Source organism: Antedon mediterranea, chromosome 6, assembly GCF_964355755.1.
Source record: "Antedon mediterranea chromosome 6, ecAntMedi1.1, whole genome shotgun sequence".
NCBI classification, from domain to species: domain Eukaryota; kingdom Metazoa; phylum Echinodermata; class Crinoidea; order Comatulida; family Antedonidae; genus Antedon; species Antedon mediterranea.
In genome coordinates this window covers 23,228,680-23,247,503 of record NC_092675.1, presented here as the reverse complement: position 1 = coordinate 23,247,503, position 18,824 = coordinate 23,228,680, and the positions used below count along the sequence as shown (strand labels likewise).

The following is an 18,824-nucleotide window of genomic DNA, read 5'->3' as shown; positions in this document are numbered from 1 at the left end:
CACGGACACATTAATTGTAACTTTCCCTGATATTACGTATTTTATTGATGCGTGGTGTAATAATATAAATAGGCCTACTCGTATAATGTTCTATACTTTTAAAATATACCAATTAATTTAAATGCATTTTCCTCTCAAATTGTGTTAAAAATGATAACGCATCGTATATAGGCCTACTTAGGTTTAAACGCGTGTTTCATTAAAAATCACTTGAAATGCGGGACCGTCCCAAACGATGCGAGACGGTTGGTAACTATGGACCACATAAATAATTTTAAGTAGCCCTACCACTTGTTTGTTGTAATTAATGGTATCGATTCATTACAAAATTATTGAATAATACAAACAATATGCATACATAGTGGATTAATACAATTTACAGCTTGCCCAGCTTGTTTAAATGGACCCGAACTCATGGTGGTTACAAAATGGAGATTTGAATTGAATGTTATTTAACTAAAAAACACGCTCTCAAGAAAAATCACAGAAACTACGTAACTGTACCTTTAAATTTATTTTTATTGAATGAAATTATTAGTGTTCATCACATGGAACTAAATTAAACTCAAACAAGAAAAAATCAGAGCTATTTAAGCAATCGAATGCTGTTTAATTAAAAAACACGCTCTCAAGAAAAATCACAGAAATTACGTAACTGTATCCTTTAAATTTATTTTTATTGAATGAAATTATTAGTGTTCATCACATGGAACTAAAGTAAACTCAAACAAGAAAACATCAGGTCTATTTAAGCAATCGAATGCTGTTTAATTAAAAAACACGCTCTCAAGAAAAATCACAGAAACTACGTAACTGTACCTTTAAATTTATTTTGATTGAATGAAATTATTAGTGTTCATCACATGGAACTAAAGTAAACTCAAACAAGAAAAAATCAGCAATTGAATGCTGTTTAATTAAAAAACACGCTCTCAAGAAAAATCACAGAAACTACGTAACTGTACCTTTAAATTAATTTTTATTGAATGAAATTATTAGTGTTCATCACATGGAACTAAAGTAAACTCAAACAAGAAAAAATCAGGTCTATTTAAGCAATTGAATGCTGTTTAATTAAAAAACACGCTCTCAAGAAAAATCACAGAAATTACGTAACTGTACCTTTAAATTTATTTTTATTGAATGAAATTATTAGTGTTCATCACATGGAACTAAAGTAAACTCAAACAAGAAAAAATCAGGTCTATTTAAGCAATTGAATGCTGTTTAATTAAAAAACACGCTCTCAAGAAAAATCACAGAAATTACGTAACTGTACCTTTAAATTTATTTTTATTGAATGAAATTATTAGTGTTCATCACATGGAACTAAAGTAAACTCAAACAAGAGAAAATCAGGTCTATTTAAGCAATTGAATGCTGTTTAATTAAAAAACACACTCTCAAGAAAAATAACAGAAACTACGTAACTGTACCTTTAAATTTATTTTTATTGAATGAAATTATTAGTGTTCATCACATGGAACTAAAGTAAACTCAAACAAGAGAAAATCAGGTCTATTTAAGCAATTGAATGCTGTTTAATTAAAAAACACGCTCTCAAGAAAAATCACAGAAATTACATAACTGTACTTTTAAATTTATTTTTATTGAATGAAATTATTAGTGTTCATCAAATGGAACTAAATTAAGCTCAAACAAGAAAAAATCAGGTCTATTTAAGCAATTGAATGCTGTTTAATTAAAAAACACGCTCTCAAGAAAAATCACAGAAATTACGTAACTGTACCTTTAAATTTATTTTTATTGAATGAAATTATTAGTGTTCATCACATGAAACTAAAGTAAACTCAAACAAGAAAAAATCAAGTCTATTTAAGCAATTAAATTCTCTTTAATTAAAAAACACGCTCTCATGGAAAATCACAGAAATTACGTAATTGAATGCAATTATGCAATTGAATGCAATTATGCAATTGAATGCTGTTTAATTAAACAGTTTAATTAAACAGCATTCAATTGCTCAAATATGCTAGATTTTATTAGTGTTCATCATATGGAACCAAAATATATATAATAATAATTTTTCCTTGATAGTGTGTTATATTAAATTTATAATATGTGAATAAAAGATACTGTACATAAATTGACCCGATTAAATAATACTGTAGAGTAACAGACAAATATATAACATCTTGCACCTTGATATTTTATATCATTGCAAATTTGTTTTCAACAGATGCTGAAGTTTGTTTAAGGAGCCAACAAGCTATGCAAGACAAAATAATTCAGCTACCATACACTCTAAAAAGAACAAACAAATATTAAATGTCAACCAGGAACTAGATTGATGCACCAAAAAACAAAAGTATTATATCAGCCACATAACAGTTTCTCTTAATATCATATAAATAAAACTAAACATTCTTATTCACCAGGTTTTATTGTAGGACATTTTGATATTATAAATCCATTTACCTGAAAATGCATTTAAATTTCTTGGGTAAAATCACAAGTCCTTACGGCATTATCAACTGCAAGTCCAATCAAGGTCAGGAAAGTGTTTTGGTACAGCAGATTTTTATTACCCTATGGTAAAAAGAAAAAAAATCATAAAATAAAATATTCTATATAGAAGTCTGCAACATGTATACAAATAACACACCTATGCACTTGTTCTGACGAGTATGATGATATGAATATTAATTATACCATAATTAATTTTTTTTTTTTTTTTTAAATACAACACGACCAATAATTACTTCACAATCTATTTTATAGGTCTAGTAGTAGGTAGTTATAACACTAATTTACAGTAAAAGAGATGCTACAGTGGTCACATTAATCTATGATATAAAAGGATATAGTATCTAGTACATTAATATTAAAATTTAACTTTATAGGCCCTATACATCTTTCTTTCAAGAAACAAGTTAAAATAAATATTAATATTGTTAAACTTTTTAGTTTAGTATTTTTACTGTTTTTTACATTAAATTGTAAAAATGTATCTATAAATTAAAATGTACATGTATAACATTGATTAATAATAATTGAATGTTTATTGTTAGCTAGCATTTACTTGCTTGCTTGCTTCATCCCGCCTAGTAGTAGTATAGTACTATATAGTAGGCTACCTGCTACTACTACTAGGCCTACTTTACTATCTAGGCTTACTAACTGCTACACTCTTCTATTTCTACTACTAGCTAGTAGGGCTACACTATAGTATAGGCGTAGCTAGGCCTTAGGCTAGGCCCTATTCTATATAGATAGATCTAGCAAGCCTAGGCTAGGCTTAACATAATTAACCAGGCCTAGCCTCTAGGCTACAACAGTTAAAAACTACCATGAATGAATTGAAAAGATAGCCTAGCCTAAACGATCCGCCTAGACTAGGTTTCTTCGACGTTAAGTCCTGCCCACCCAAGCCTTCCTCTAGTACTAGTACTAGTAGGCCTAGGCTAGGCCCAGGGCTACATCATCCCCCGTCATCCCCCGTTCCTCGAAACACACGGCAACAGTCAAGTCAATCTTTGCTGCTGTCACGTTCCTCTTTCATCACACACACGATACGAAGAAATACTGTAATCAGATTTATATGACGGTTTGCGGGAGTTACAAACACAAAAGTAACGCCACTTGACGCGAAATTACAGTGGAAAACAATTACCCACGAACAAATGGTACAAGCAATACCTCAAGAAAAATGCAATATATGTAGGGCATATCCTCAGCGACGTGCTGCAGCAAACTGCCTATCCTCTCTCCCGGTCGCCTCCCGGCCCCTCTCTCTCCGATGGAATGCGATTGTTTTGTGTTGGTTGCTTATTGAACGATACCGCCCTCTCTAGTTAGTGGTTGGTCATAATTTATATTACACACACAAACACACCTCTCCTAGGCCACCACCCTTGTGGATTTATAGTCTCCTCTCTCCTGAAAAAAAGGGACCGCGACCTACTACGTACGTACGGAAGTGATAGTGTTTGTCGATAAATATAGGCCTAGGTACCTAAAGAAGCTTGTTTGGCAACAGAAGTACGTATGTTTTTCTCATATTCTAGAGTTTACTCATATACTTATTTATGTCATCAAGGCTATGATTTTACTCCTTCTCAGTAATATTGATGATGAATAGTAATAAAAACGGGTTTTTTGCGAGATCCTTGTTCGTTTTATATCGTGGCGGTGGTGTGTGTGTGGGAAATCATGCATGATGAGATGATGATATGCCAGGCTAGTAGATGATGCTGGTTGGCAGCTAAACGAGATGGGTAAATTCTGGCTCATGCTAGCTAGGCCTAGCCTAGCCTAGGTCCAAACAATTTGTATGATTTTAATTCTGAACTGTTGTTTATGATTGGTCAACTTACAACTGACACGGTATTGAATGTGCTTTGCATCATCGATGTGCTGCATCCAAACTAAACTTTAAAGCTTTAGGCTACTTACTAAATAAATAAATAAATAAGTGTGCGAGCCATTTTGTTATACCTCCACTTTAAACTTGTTATCCAAAAGACTTTTTTCTATTGTTGTGATTTTAGGTTGGTGCTGGAATGGCCTGATAATTAAAGCTACTAGGCTTACCTTAACCCATTGACCCCCAAGTTTATTTTGCTCCCCTGGGACCCAAAAAGCATATGTCACATAATTTAAACCCTAACTTTTTTTCTAAACACAGACATTTTATTTTCAAATATGTTATCAAATTTGTGTTACAACTTATTTTGGCGGAGTATGGAATATGCAAATTTTAGAAATATTTTAGGAAAAATTTGTAATTTATCTTTGTCTACCAAATGCACAATTAATAAATATTTCATAATAAAACTCATCTCTTCATCATAACCTATTTCTTCTCTTCAAAATAAGACCAAACTTGACCATTATGAATGACCAACGGTTTTGAAATTATGAAGAAATTAGTAGACTGACTCATCCGACGATGACCATATGGGGCCTAGGCCTATCGGGAGCCGCCCCGAGAGCGTCGTCGCCGCTGTTTGTTCACCGGGAATGTTAAAAAAAACATCCCTAAAGCGACTTGGAATTCGCGATTCTCACGCGCACCGGCATCCCTCGGGAGATTAGTCCGCTGTTTTAGATGTGTAGCTTGCACTGGCAGAAAATTAGACGAAAATGCGTCGAAAACTAATGAAATTAAAGTTTGGTATCAAAATGTTTGTCAAAAGTTATGCTTCAATAAACTGACCTTTGCACAGAGATTGAACAAATATTTCATGCCCATAATGCATCTGACATGTCAGGGTTCATATTACAATCAAAGGTAAACAATATGGCGCGGCCCTCGTGAGGACATCTTCACGACTTTTCTCCGGTAGAAAAATCACATTTTTACATGACAATTTAGACACTGTAACTGATACATAATCTTCATTCTCATGAGCGCTTTAAGCGCTTATCGTGGTGAATCGGTTCAGTCCCGCTTGTCCTAAATCACTCGCAATGTAAAAGAGCAAGTCCAAGTCAATATATGTAATCGGTATCTTCCGTCTTGTTTGCTTGGTTCCCTGCTTCGAATAGACTGGTTCGGGCGACGTCGAGGTCCCACGTTAACATTTGCATACATGCAAATCAAGCTATCGGGGCGACGCCCTCGTTCGATCGAAGGGGTGGTCTGTTTACCCAGCGGGCGCCGTTCACAACACTCTTCCCGTGTTTGAAAAGCGGGCACCCCGTCCTGGATCCACCTCGGAGGTGAACCGGGTGATTTTCGTACGTGAAAAATACCCGATACCCTTAGCTATGTAGACCGCTCCCAACGATCTCTTCAGGTAGTCACCGGCCGTGGGGCATGCCTGTAGCACCGTCCCCCACCTGAAAGATATAAATGAAAATAAATGTAAAACGGACCTATTTTCTTTTGAAACGGAAAATTTCTGGAAAAACTGAAAACTTCTGGTTGTGGGTGAGCCAGGGGCTCAAAGGAGATCTCGACCGTTCTTCCATGTCAGATCAATGACCTGCATGGGGCTCCGGTCGAGCACCTGTCCCACGGCGACGGCGGTCGCCCACAACAGATGAGGTGCTCCGACTGGGTATCCGGCAGGAGGATAGTCCGGTCCGTTGGACCCCATCAGCACTCGCCGATCTTCATTTGTTGCGATGAAACGCAAGCCCTTGCGTTGATCGGCCGTAAAGCCCGCCACTCGGCTGGTCACGCTAAAGTATGTCCTGGGGAAATGCCGGAGGTAGGCGGTTGCTACGGCTTCTGTGGAAGCATATAGTCTGCCAGAAGCAGCCGCTGTTCCTTCAACACGCGACTTAGAAGTAGGATGTCCAAGACACAGGATGCGGTGGTGGCGGCCGACCCAACACCCTCTTTAGCAGCTGATCTTGTCTCAGCCAATCCGTAGGCGGGGCCGAATGGTCAAACCCCACCCTCCCAATTACTCGAACATCTCGAGTTCGGGCTAAGGCCAGAAGCCTATCGAATTGGACCGTTGTCGGCGAGTAGCCAGGAGCCACTCCCAAGCCCACCGCACAGCCGTTGCTTGCCAATCTCCCGCTCGGTGGGGTAAGTGGTTGGATCGCCAAACAGGGCAATCCCGCCTACCACTTCCACAGGCTACGTTCCACTTTTCACCCGCACCGCTCGCTCCACGTCCCAGAGGTCCGCTCGTCGGGAAAGTTGCAGGTCCCCCTACAACCGGTCGAGATGGAAACAGGCGTCAAACACTTTGGGCGCCGAACCAAGCGAGGCCGATGTACCCTGCACAATTGGTGGCGCCGCCACTGATCTACCATCCTTTGGTGCCGGGGCATCGCGCTTGGTCGGTCGCTCTCCATGCTCTCTACCTGCCGCTTTCCTTTTCGTCGGCTTTTTGGCGCTCTGGTCCACTGCCAGCTCCTCCTCCTCAACCCGACGACCACACTCCTTCAACAGCTCTTCACCAAAAGAAGCGATGAGAGCAATCACACAGCGCCAGTGTATGAGAGCCGATGGGTGACTGATAACCGGAGCTATCGTGAGAGGCGGGGGCCTCTTTCCTCCAATCACCTGTGTCAGCATAAGGATGGCACCACGAGTTTTCCTATCCGGAGGTAGGACATCAGTGCCATCCCCCATTAGGTGCTGGACGTTCAGGAGACACCTCAAGTCTTCCGGTGTCAAGCCTTTACCAAGGCCCTCCGTTGCCAAACTGGTGAGTGCCCGCCACTGCACTCGTGCCCTCCGCCAAGAACTTCGTTCCAGTGGTCGAAAACACGCCGGAGCATGCATCTTCGTGACGTGGACCCGCATGTTGGCCACTCGACCACATCCCAGATGGCATGTTGGTTTCTGCTTGGCTGGGCTGCTCACCACGCCTAGTATCCCACCAGGTGATACGGCCTAATAAACTGCCCACTAATACTTCAACTATAGCAAAAAAAATACAACTCCCGGTCCGTATCGACTACCCCGTCGATACGCTATTCTAATCAGCAAGTATCCAAATGCCACAATACTACGTGATTAACTTTACCGGTATGTTATACCTTCAATAAATATACCAACTTCAATAAACTAACAAATGCACCGTAAGCACAATAAGTTAATAGATTTCGGAGGACGAAATACCTCGTGATCGACCCGATCACGTTAAGAATGCAAAGCAATCAAGGTTCCCGCCTCTCCAAAAAAAAAAACAATTTCCGAGCTTTTGCTCGCAGCGCCAATGTTGTGATTTTAGGTTGGTGCTGGAATGGCCTGATAATTAAAGCTACTACTAGGCTTACCTTAACAGTCCCGCTTGTCCTAAATCACACGCAATGTAAAAGAGCAAGTCCAAGTCAATATACAGTATATGTAATCGGTATCTTCCGTCTTGTTTGCTTGGTTTCCTGCTTTGAATAGTCCGGTTTGGGCGACGTCGAGGTCCCACGTTAACATTCGCATACCCCTTGTATGCAAATCAAGCTATCGGCGCGACGCCCTCGTTCGGTCGGAGGGGTGGTCTGTTTACCCAGCGGGTGTCGTTCACAACACTATGCTCTTCTTAAACCAGCCTTGAACCTGCTGATAAGGATGTCTTGATTGGTGATGACCGAAAACCAGACTTCAGTTATGTTATTTTATTAATATTTGGATGCGTTTCCTTGCTCCACACCCTGAAACAGTTTTATTTAATGATTTCTAGGTCCAGGTGACAACCGACGAGACATCGATTGACCTGTCCAGTCCTATTTAGGTCATCTGTCGTTGCAAATCAAAAGCTCTATTACTGTAATTTATGACTAATTAATTGTTTTCAGCATCCCTAACTTAACCGTTACGGCAATTTTACTTAACTTGCGTGAGCCAGTTGTGTTAAGTTGCATTTTTGTCAATTACAACTCAAAAATGAAATGGCACACAGGAAAAGAACACCGAAGTGAATGATGACTGGATTGGTCAGCTAATTGTACTTTACCTGCACACACCACCCCACCTCCCACCCACATAGACTGAGACTTTAATAATATACTGTCAATATATACTACTATATTATAAATTGTTTGTGTGTAATCTGTATAGTGCAATTTTGTATTTTCTTTTTATTTAATGCATACAGTACAGTAGTAGTTCTAAGATGTTAGATAGTTGATGTTCAAGAAAATGGCAGTTCCAACCAAACCAGCTGCGGACAAACTAACTGTCAAAGTCTACCAACCTAATGGGAATTTTAACTCTGTGAAAGTTTTAGACCATACTGATATCAAGGTAAATAAAGCCTTTACACATAGAAGAAATTAAGATTATTTTGCCACCAACAACATTATCAGTGTTATATACTAAATTTCAAGTTGATACTTTATCATTCTTTTTGTACATCATAGTTGATTGAAACCCTCACCATTTCGCCAGATTTGTTAGAGGAAATAGAAACTTGTCGAACTCCAAATCATTCATTTGCTTTACTTTAGCATGTAATGCAGTGGACAGGACAATACATTTTAAATTTACTGTTATTGATTTAAATTTAGAGTGTTATACGTGCAGTTGTTGGTAGATTGTCCAAGTTAAAGCTTGCCTTTGAGGGTTCCTATGCAATCAGGCTTCAACATATCCATAGTGATGAAAGCCATTGGTTAAATCAACAATTGACTGTTGGTGAGGTACGACGTAAATATGAAAATATACATCCAACATTAGAATGGAGGTAAGTGATGAATTCAGACACAGGTTCAGCCTTCTTTTGGTGGGACGATTTGGCCAATTTTTAGGGGCGAAACAAAATTATTTAGCTGAAACATCCCACTTTTAGACCAAACCAATGATTGTTTTAATATGTATAAATTATATTAAAAGTGAATACAAAAAAACATTCTTTTTGTTTGTTTTAGATACATGTTAAGAGTGCGATATCTACCAAGAAGTACACATGAGCTTCTGGAGAAGGATAAAGTAACATTTAACTTCTTTTATGAACAGGTCAGTACTGTGATGATACTAATTCTAAATGGAACATTTAGTGTAGAAAAATACAATATCAATGAACCAAATAACAAAGGTAAAAGAGCCTTCATTTTGAGCAGCCTAAACCACTGAAGGTATTCTCCATGGAAGAACTAATCTATATTTCCTATACAATTTCAATCTGACCTTGTGGAACGTACTGTACTTAAAGACACCTTCCCTACAATTTGTGACGTTTTGTAAAAATGATACATATATTACTTTAAAAACATTAAACCAGGTCATTCCTTGTCTTAAATGTACGTTTTATGGTAAATTATGATAAAAAGTGAGAAACAATGCACTACCTAGGTAGCTCGCGGTGACTGACCTCTCGTGGACGGTCTTCAGGCCTAGCCTAGCTAGGCTTATAGTTTTGTAGGCCTAGCTGGTAAACATTGGTAACTTATGAACATCGTACGCTAGCGATATACCTAGCCTGACGTTGTATAGTTGCTGCATTAATTGTCTTTCTATTTTTGCCAGACTCCGTTGATACAAATTGGGGAAAACCCGGTTTTTTTTCGCTGAAAAGTTAGGAGTCTTCCATTTGTTTTGGCCTCACGATCGATCGAAAAGTGGGTGAATTACAGAAGAAAAACAGAAATATCAATCCGCGCGCAATGCATTTTGGGATTTATAGCGGGCCGCTATAATTATTAGAATCGGCTTATTTTTCACATTTTTAACCATTTAAAGACGAAAAAAGTTATTGCAATAGGACCATATAGTATTATTTTTAGATTAAATATAGTTTGTGATCTTAAAATAGATGTAAAAAACGTAGGGAAGGTGTCTTTAAAGTTGTTATTTATGTGCATTGTCAAGTGCAGAATCGACTAGAATGTTACTCCCTCAAACCAACTCTCCATACCCACATGAATCTATGTAAATGTAAAGGTCTTAATATACAGTATAATACTGTATTATTGTTAATAGTTCTGATGTCTGATGATCTGTACATGGGATGGCATACAACAACTTTCTGCACACATTGTTTGTGTTAAATTAATTAAAACTATTTCTTCCATGTTTGACTGAGAACATTTGATTGAAAAAAAGAAAAAACAGCCACTTTCTTCCAGGACATTAGCTAGAATGTTTCTGATTATTTAATCATGGACCTATAAATTATAGGTCCATGATTTAACTGAAGAGTCTGATAAACAGTCCTGTACATGTACAGTGCTTTGAAATCTTGATCAAATTGTTTATTTCAATTATTAACACTATCTGTTTAGTCATGTGTAAAATATGACCTTTAATTGACCTTGAATGATTTGCTTGGGAATTCACACTACAATAATTTAATTTAAGATGTCAATATTATTAATTGTATGTAATGATTATCTCAGACCTTGTCCTTGTCTTTTATGACAGAATTGATGTCTAGTTTCTATTTAAAACTATTACAATGGTAAAATTAGTGTTTTGTCTACTTTTATTTGCTATGAATAGTTGGTAAGATAAAGAAAGACATCTCTTTTTAAAAACAGGAAAATGGGTTTTAAAGGAATGGATATTGAACCCTGTACCCCATGTTTGTAATACAAAAACACTTAAACAATTCAATTGTACACTAAACAAGATTAGCTGGGTCTACTTATGGAAGGCGTCCACATGTGAGAGGTATGAGAGTTAATCGTAGCCATAATATCAGGACACGTTCAAAGCTCTCCTCAACCATAGTTCTGATAAAACAAGTCTTCTCGGATGATGACTTAAGACCAGAGGACCAGTGTACACATGGGCACTTTAAAGTTCTCACTCCGTGCACATCTTTTGGAAGATTAGGGTTTCTCTCTGTAGTTGACCAGTACTAATGCTTAATACAGTATTAAAACAATTGAATTAGTATTAAGTAATAATATACAAATCTTTGAGATAAGATTTGATTAAATATGTCATTATCATCATTTGTTTTAATTAGGTTCGGCAAGATTATATGAATGAAGTTGCAGAGACCATTGGAGAACAGGACATTCCAATACAACTAGGCTGTCTGGAAATGAGAAGATTTTTCAAAGATATGCCGCATTATGCTCTTGACAAAAAAGCAAACTTTGAGTATTTAGAGTATGTATTTTACTTTGTATTTGGAAATTTATTTACTTTTAAAAATAATCTTTAAATGCGTCATATTATTTTTGTCAAGGTCGTTTGTTTGTTTTGTAAACTATACAGCCAACTCTCCCAATACCGGACACACATGGGCTGGCCCAAAATATCCTGTTTTGATAAACTTTCAGACTATTCTTTTTTATCTTTGCATATACAGTAATTTTACTACTTTATTAGTGCAATTTAAAAGCACCATTCTCATTGAGTAGCTTGATGTAATGTTGTGTTCTGAAATATAAAACATCTTAAATCTAAAATAAATTTTAAAAACAATTTATACTTTTATTTATAAAGAAAATAACAAAGTTTTGTTTGTATTCTATGTTGTTGCTTGATCCTTAGTGATTCAGACTTTGAACTTTTGTTATTATAATGTTTTGATTTATAGTGTATTGTTTATCTCATTATTTAATTGTTTATATGAATTAACAATATTTCTTTCTCTAGGAAGGAAATAGGGTTAAAGAAATTTCTTCCAAAAACTGTTATTGAAAATACAAAGGTAATAGTTGATTATGTTTTTTATCGTCAATAATCATGGAATTTGACCCTAAAATAGTAAACAAACAATTGCCAATTGCAGTGGTCGCTATTACTTAAACGGGCTGGGAGTCGGATTCCTTTCACTAACCCAGAAACTTTCCATAACACTGCTTGCCTAGTAAATAGACTTACCTCAGGTCCTGTAAAAGTATCTACTTCCGAGAGGTTTGGCCAATTGAGAGCCAAACTGCTTAGCCATTTAAAAACACAAAACATGTTGTTGTGCAAACAACCTAGAACATTTTTAAAAACAGGCCTACCCAGAAAAACTGAGTAAAAATGTTCACCTAGCCAACATAGAGTGAAAAGCGCCCCTCAAATATTTACTAGGACAGTGGTTAGAGATTTTTCTAGCTACGAATTTGGTAACATAGTTGCTGAAAACATCTAGTGTGAATGGAACTTGTATTAACCATAAACTTTGATATATTTCAAAACTGTTTTTAGCCTAAAGTATTGCGCCGGTTAATACTACAACACTTCAAGCAGTTTGCCAACCTCAATGAAGAACAGTGTGTGTTTAAATTCTTTGAAGTCTTATCAAGAGTACACAGATATGACCATGAAAAATTTAAATGTGCATTAGGAGTAAGTACAGTTTATTACAGTTATTATGATAACAGAAAGGTATAGAATTAATCAAAACTTTGTATCTCAATTTATTTCTAAAATCAATTTTTAGTGTACCCAACATCTTGTCAGGGTTACCATGCAGGTTATGGCAACATTTTTTTAGTAATAGCCAATCAGAACACAGAAAATATTTTTTTGCGAGGACAAATTCTTTTCCAAACCCATTGCAAAACCTTGATTTGAATGTCATTTTAAAATGTGTATAATTCAAAACTTATTTAAAAAACAAAATTGTATTTATTTATTTATTACAATCTGTAATATTTTTCCAGTTTTAGAGATAGGCTAAATACATTGGATAATACAGACAAATGTGAAAAAATGTACAATTTTAAATTTTGTGAATATCCAATTCACACAACAACAATTTCAAATAGATGCAGGAAAAGAAACCTTAAAGATGTATTGTCCCTTTGACAAATTCCAAAAAAAATTAAAAATAAAAGATTTAAAAAAAAAGTCAAGGTCATAATAGTTATTAACTTTCACCAAAAATTAGTCGAAAAAAATAATAATTTAACTGAAAAACAGACATTTTTTTGTTCAAAAAATAAGTTTTCAATCAAAACATATCTCATAATACAACGCACTTGTTTGGCTACTCTGTATGCATAATCATAAAACTTCCTCGCGATCTGTGTGAAAACACCTTCTCAACTGTGACGAGTTGTAAACAATCCTAATTAGCATCATGCATAATGCATACTCGTGGTTTAAAATCTTTGTTTACTTTCGCTTGTGACGATTTTCCCGACAAAATGTAATCAAATTAATTTACCTGTTAATTTACGTAACTTGTTGTTTTTGGCTCGAATTTTCGACTTGAAGTGAATAACTTTAATATTACTTTGATAAATTTTGAATATTTTGACCTTCATTTTTTTGTGTTTCAAGGGACAATACATCTTTAACCTCTTCCAAAATACTGTAGCGTATTGTTATCTTCTTTATTAACTAAGTTTATTTTATTATGCTATAATTCCTGAAATAAAGAGTGTCATATTATCAAATAAGGAAACTGCTAATCCATCATTTTAACATTAAACATTTTTTATTACAAACTTTAATTTCAATTACATCCTTTGGTTTATAACCAGTGAATAGAATTAAACTTATCTGGCTTCCATCTTATGGAACAAACCATTTGATAATAGGGTATATTGTATAAGGAAATTATCATAAAGAAACATATTTTATCCTGACTTTACTCTTACTAGAAGTTACAGATTTCAATAGAGATATGTGTGACTTTCCAAATTTGTGACATTGACAATGATTTGTCCAATGGGTTGCGGTACACTTACATCCTTGCATTGCATCCAAGTCGGAAGCTTTAATATTGCCATAAAGTACACAATAAACATGTTATTGAATAAAAAATATATAAAAAAAATAGAAATATTGAACATTTGACAATATTATCATATTTTACAATATCTACAGCTTTATAAGCACATTTACAAAAATGGACACATTAGGTTAATTTTAATGGTTGCTATTTACAAAGTGTGACTGGTTAGGCTACTTATGGATAGCCTAACCCAACAGGATGAAAATCCACTAGTGTGAACCAGCTCATAATGATTAATTGTAGTTTTTTATTTATTTTTTTATCCATGATTTTAACTACTTTTTCAGACTGGTTGGAGTATATCTGTAGAGTTGGTAATTGGTCCTGATGATGGAATTAGTTGTTTAACAGACAAAGCCAATGTTGTAAGTCAATTGTTTTTCCCGTTGTTCCATAACTAATAATATTTTAATGGGAAATATTATATTATAATGTTATGTTTAGTTTCTTATTCTTAAAACAAGATTTTTCTTTTCCAACTGATATGTAACCATTCAAATATTGCATTCCAGGCATTGTTGCATAAATAAATCATAATATTTATTAATTTTCTGAAATTGTCTGTAGTTTAAATAGAAAATGTTATATCTTTCTACCATTTTGAACTTTGACCTTATGTTTCTTGTACTGGTCATAAAAACATTGTTATAATGATATAATAACACAAGCCCCAATAGTTATAGAATTTAATTTCCTTCCTCTGTTTAGAGCTCTCTTATTACTACACACAGACATAGTTACCATTGGTTTAAGAATCAGGAAATGTCTAGGTTATTATTGAAAGAGATTATGATACTAATAAACAATCCCTTAATTTCCATAAAACAATTTTAATATCAATATGATGATGTGATAATAGTTTCAATTTCATGTTAGTATCAACTTTTATTCTGGTGTCTAGATAACTATAATTTAGACATCTCAGATATCTTAAATATTATAAATATAAAACTGGATGTCTTAGTTTTATAGAACTAGAAAACTCATGAAAAAATTTATGATGCCTTATCGCTTTTGTAATGTTTTGTTAAATTTTGTTAGTCCTTGTACTTGTTGATTTTATTGTATTTTGAAAATCCCATGCAATTCAGTTTTTTTCTGTGATTTGTTGATATTTGAATAAATTAATTAAAAACAAAATAAATTGATTATTAATTTGGAAAGATCAATTTAGTGGATCTGAAGTTTTGTAATAGCAAAATAAAACCAGAAAATTTGCATTTTCTAGATTTCTGTTCACCAGTGTTGTTCTATATGCTCCACCAGTACTAATTGTTTACAATTTAAGAGTGATTGGCCGAGCGGTTAAGACAGTGTAACTGTAATTACGTAGCCATAATATCGGCAGGGGTTTGAGGCTCACTCACTCCATGGTTCTGGTGGTAGAACAAGTCTTCTTGGATAAGGACTATAAACTGTAGGTCCAGTGTACACATCTAGCTCATGTGCACTTTAAAGAAACTAGTACATCTTTCGAGACGAGTAGGGGGTTACCCCAGTGTATTAGTACATCACAGCCACTGATCATAATTGGGCCCTCTTGAAGACTATGCTTCGACTGAAGAGGACACCCAGTATAAATAAAATATTTCAATTCAAAATTAAAAATATTAAATAATTGATTACTTTAATGTATTATGTAAAACATTTGGTTTACCACATGCAGCAACATAATGAACATAGGAAGTCAGTGGAACTGAGGAATATATTACTCAACAAAATGTTGAAAAATGCTAGCATTGCACCAACAGGTTGTCTTGTGAGTAAAGAATAGAGATACTAAACTTAAACTAGAGAGTCAACTCTAGGCAACAGCGAAGTTACAACGATACGCTTTCTAGTTTGTGTTAAAAAAGGTCTATGATTGTGTCTATGTCTTGTATGTATTGTTAGCTGGTGACTCTTAATTTGCAATGTTTTCAATAATCTTTTTTAACAAACACTATGCTGTTTCAGTGCAGTTAAGTATTAACATGTACAATCCAATTATCGTTGTGATAGCTTATGCAACTACACCAAATGCTTGAATTTGAATAGTCGCCAAAGTTATCACAATGCCAGTCTTGGACGTTCAGTATGATGTATTTGACTTTTGAGATTCACTTTCTGCTATTTTAATAGTACCATGTCTAGTTGGTCTGTTGTTTAGTTCATTCTATAAAGGTTTACAAAAATGTTTAAAATGTTTTTCTACTTTTCCATATGTATTGAGTTAATGTATTCATTTTTATATTTTTATATTTGTTTTTAAGAAAATCTGTTTTATATTATATACCTAATTTTAACATAACATTGTTATTGTGCGTGATTCAGTTATTTTAGTTGAATTATCAATGGAAAGAGTATTGGTTTGGTTTTGTCATGTGTTTTGTAATTTAAACTTTACTGTTGCTACACTACAATCCCATTTCATAGAAATTCACCCTGAACTACAAATCATGTACCCTTTTATTATTAACATAGGTATTTAGTGAACAAGTCTTACAGGTTACATTGGTTGTACTTAAGTTAAGACAATGAGGGCACTGTTACTTTTCTGTGTACTGCTTCCCACACAAACCTACAATGGAAAAAGTGAACACTATAAACACTGTAAACGTTTTGTACAAGACTTATTTACCATGATTAAGATGAACATTAGTCATGGGGTAGACATATACAATATGTATAATTTGGATGTTTGAATGGGAGAATTGTATGTATGATGCATAAACTGTGTGTGTGTGTGTGCTCTCCCCAATTACTGAAAATTTGTTATAATTCCCAGAGTTCCAATAACTGCCATTTTAGAAGTCCGTCTTTCAAGGTAGAGTATGACTTTAACATTTTTCTTATCAAATTACTTGCAATGTGTGTTTTTGGATAAAGTACACTTTACTCAGTTTGGCAAATCTCTAACATTTAATTTTTTTTTGTGCGGTGAATTATATTCAGATTGAATTAAATAACAGTTTGTAGTTATCACCAAGATGTATCAGCTTAGAATTAGTAAGGTATAATCATATTTTTTTAATTTTAAAACTGGCAAGTATCTCTTGAAAATGCACTTGATTGAAGAAAACTAACAACATTTTTTTTAAACAAAAGTTCAAGATGACTAGAAGTTTAACTTGTATTGATAATGTGCTTTTGTCCACTTGACAATACAGCTTTCAAGTCATAAAGTCATTTTGCTTACTCTCCGAAACTCATGTGGATAATGACAGACTTTTTATAGCTGATTTTTTTTGCTAATGTTGTTAAACACTTTTGTTCTGGCCCAATTTTATAAAAATGCAAAGCATACTGTATTTCAAAAGCAAATAATCTGGGTCCTTATGCTGAAGGACTGATATTGACAGAATGGACTAACAGTATGGTATTTAGGAACTGTATCATCAAAGTTTTTAATACAGTATCAGTTAATGCATGCCAACTGAAATAGGTTAACAGCAACATGATTTTAATTTACTAAGAATGTATTTTTAGTCAATTTTTTGCCAGTTTCTGCTGCATATCCTTAAAATGATAACCATTTTGATAATAGTTTAATACAAATATACACAGTTTCTTATATAAAACATCATTATAATTATGCCTTTTTGCACTTTAAAACACAACCATCTTTTCACTCCCTACAACAACAAACATTTTGGCAAACATGCACACTTTTTTTTTTATGACCACTAATGTTACTGCAAGTCTTTACAATAAGGTTAAGACTCGAGAGAACAATATGATAATGAACTTGAGTTACAGCATGTGAAAAGGCATGGGTTGAAAATGTGTCTGTGCCCAGGGAAGCATTGCATTGCATTGTGCTTTAGTGTATTTGCCTCATTTTTCAGGCATGATAAAGAAATTAGTTTGCTGATCATGACAGGGGCTGCCTTGGATCTGTCTCGGGCCTAAATCCACATGCCCGATCAATAAAACATTTTTAAATCGTGCTTTGAAAACCCTGTATAATTTCTATAATGAGGGTACTAATTTCTAATACAAAATTTGATATATTTCTGTAACATAAATTATGTAATTTCAATTGGGTGTGTACTGTACTCCATTAACTATCTTTTCAGACTTGATCAAAATAGTACAAGCTGTCTGTACTGTAAATGAATATGACTGTTTACTATTCTTACTGTACACTATATTTGTTTTTCTTTGTTGTTATGGTTATCGAATGATAGAATAATGATGATTGTTGGTTAAATGTGTATGTTACTAACACTGAATTATCGGTTAATTATCATCAAGATAATTTGTTTCAGAGGGGAGGAACCACTAGGCGTATCTGATTAGCTTGATTTGTAACACGCCATATGGTTGTGCCATACACTAAACATTTCTGCATTTGGCATGTTAAACACATTACAGTTTGGTGTCTGGATAAATATGCAATTTTATTTTGAATAATGTATTCAGTTTAATTTGTTTTTGCAGCCAACGAAAATGGCAGATTTTAGTCAGGTGTTGTCCGTGCAGAGTTTGACTAAGGATAAAGATAAGAAGGGCTTACTACAACTGAAGATTACAGGTGCAAATGAGGTTAGTATGAAAGTATTAATGTTTAGTGTATCATATTTAAATGCTGGAAAACATTTTCACTATAGAGAAGATTTCAAACCATAGACATAGATTTAACCTTAGACGTAGAGGGCGATATTCACATTGACAATAAATCAATTATACTGTAGGCATATTACCAGAGGATTCACCCTTACCTGGTATTACTTACAGTGAAAAACTCATAATTTGTATCTACAATTTGTCTATTGTTAATTTATATGT

General features: G+C 34.6%; 1 protein-coding gene and 1 long non-coding RNA gene across 7 annotated transcripts in view; one reads left to right on the top strand and one right to left on the bottom strand.

The window, feature by feature from the left end:
* Nucleotides 1-1,978: 1,978 nt before the first annotated feature.
* LOC140052196 (uncharacterized) lies at nucleotides 1,979-3,540 on the bottom strand. The gene is made up of 3 exons (XR_011845590.1): nucleotides 3,311-3,540; nucleotides 2,440-2,550; nucleotides 1,979-2,265 (listed from the first exon to the last, which is right to left on the bottom strand). It is a non-coding gene; the product is annotated as an uncharacterized lncRNA (long non-coding RNA).
* A 293-nt stretch (nucleotides 3,541-3,833) lies between these two features.
* Nucleotides 3,834-18,824, top strand: part of LOC140052195 (focal adhesion kinase 1-like) — a 38,878-nt gene continuing 23,887 nt past the window's right edge. For 5 of the 6 annotated variants that reach the window (XM_072097647.1, XM_072097646.1, XM_072097644.1 and 2 more), the window contains exons 1-10: nucleotides 3,834-4,002; nucleotides 8,523-8,671; nucleotides 8,935-9,110; nucleotides 9,295-9,382; nucleotides 11,337-11,482; nucleotides 11,975-12,029; nucleotides 12,518-12,658; nucleotides 14,342-14,419; nucleotides 16,822-16,860; nucleotides 18,477-18,581. In XM_072097647.1, the coding sequence (XP_071953748.1) occupies nucleotides 8,555-8,671; nucleotides 8,935-9,110; nucleotides 9,295-9,382; nucleotides 11,337-11,482; nucleotides 11,975-12,029; nucleotides 12,518-12,658; nucleotides 14,342-14,419; nucleotides 16,822-16,860; nucleotides 18,477-18,581 (945 nt within the window). In that variant the 5' untranslated portion in view covers nucleotides 3,834-4,002; nucleotides 8,523-8,554. The remainder of the gene's footprint in view (nucleotides 4,003-8,522; nucleotides 8,672-8,934; nucleotides 9,111-9,294; nucleotides 9,383-11,336; nucleotides 11,483-11,974; nucleotides 12,030-12,517; nucleotides 12,659-14,341; nucleotides 14,420-16,821; nucleotides 16,861-18,476; nucleotides 18,582-18,824) is intronic. The other variant, XM_072097645.1, reaches the window with a different exon arrangement.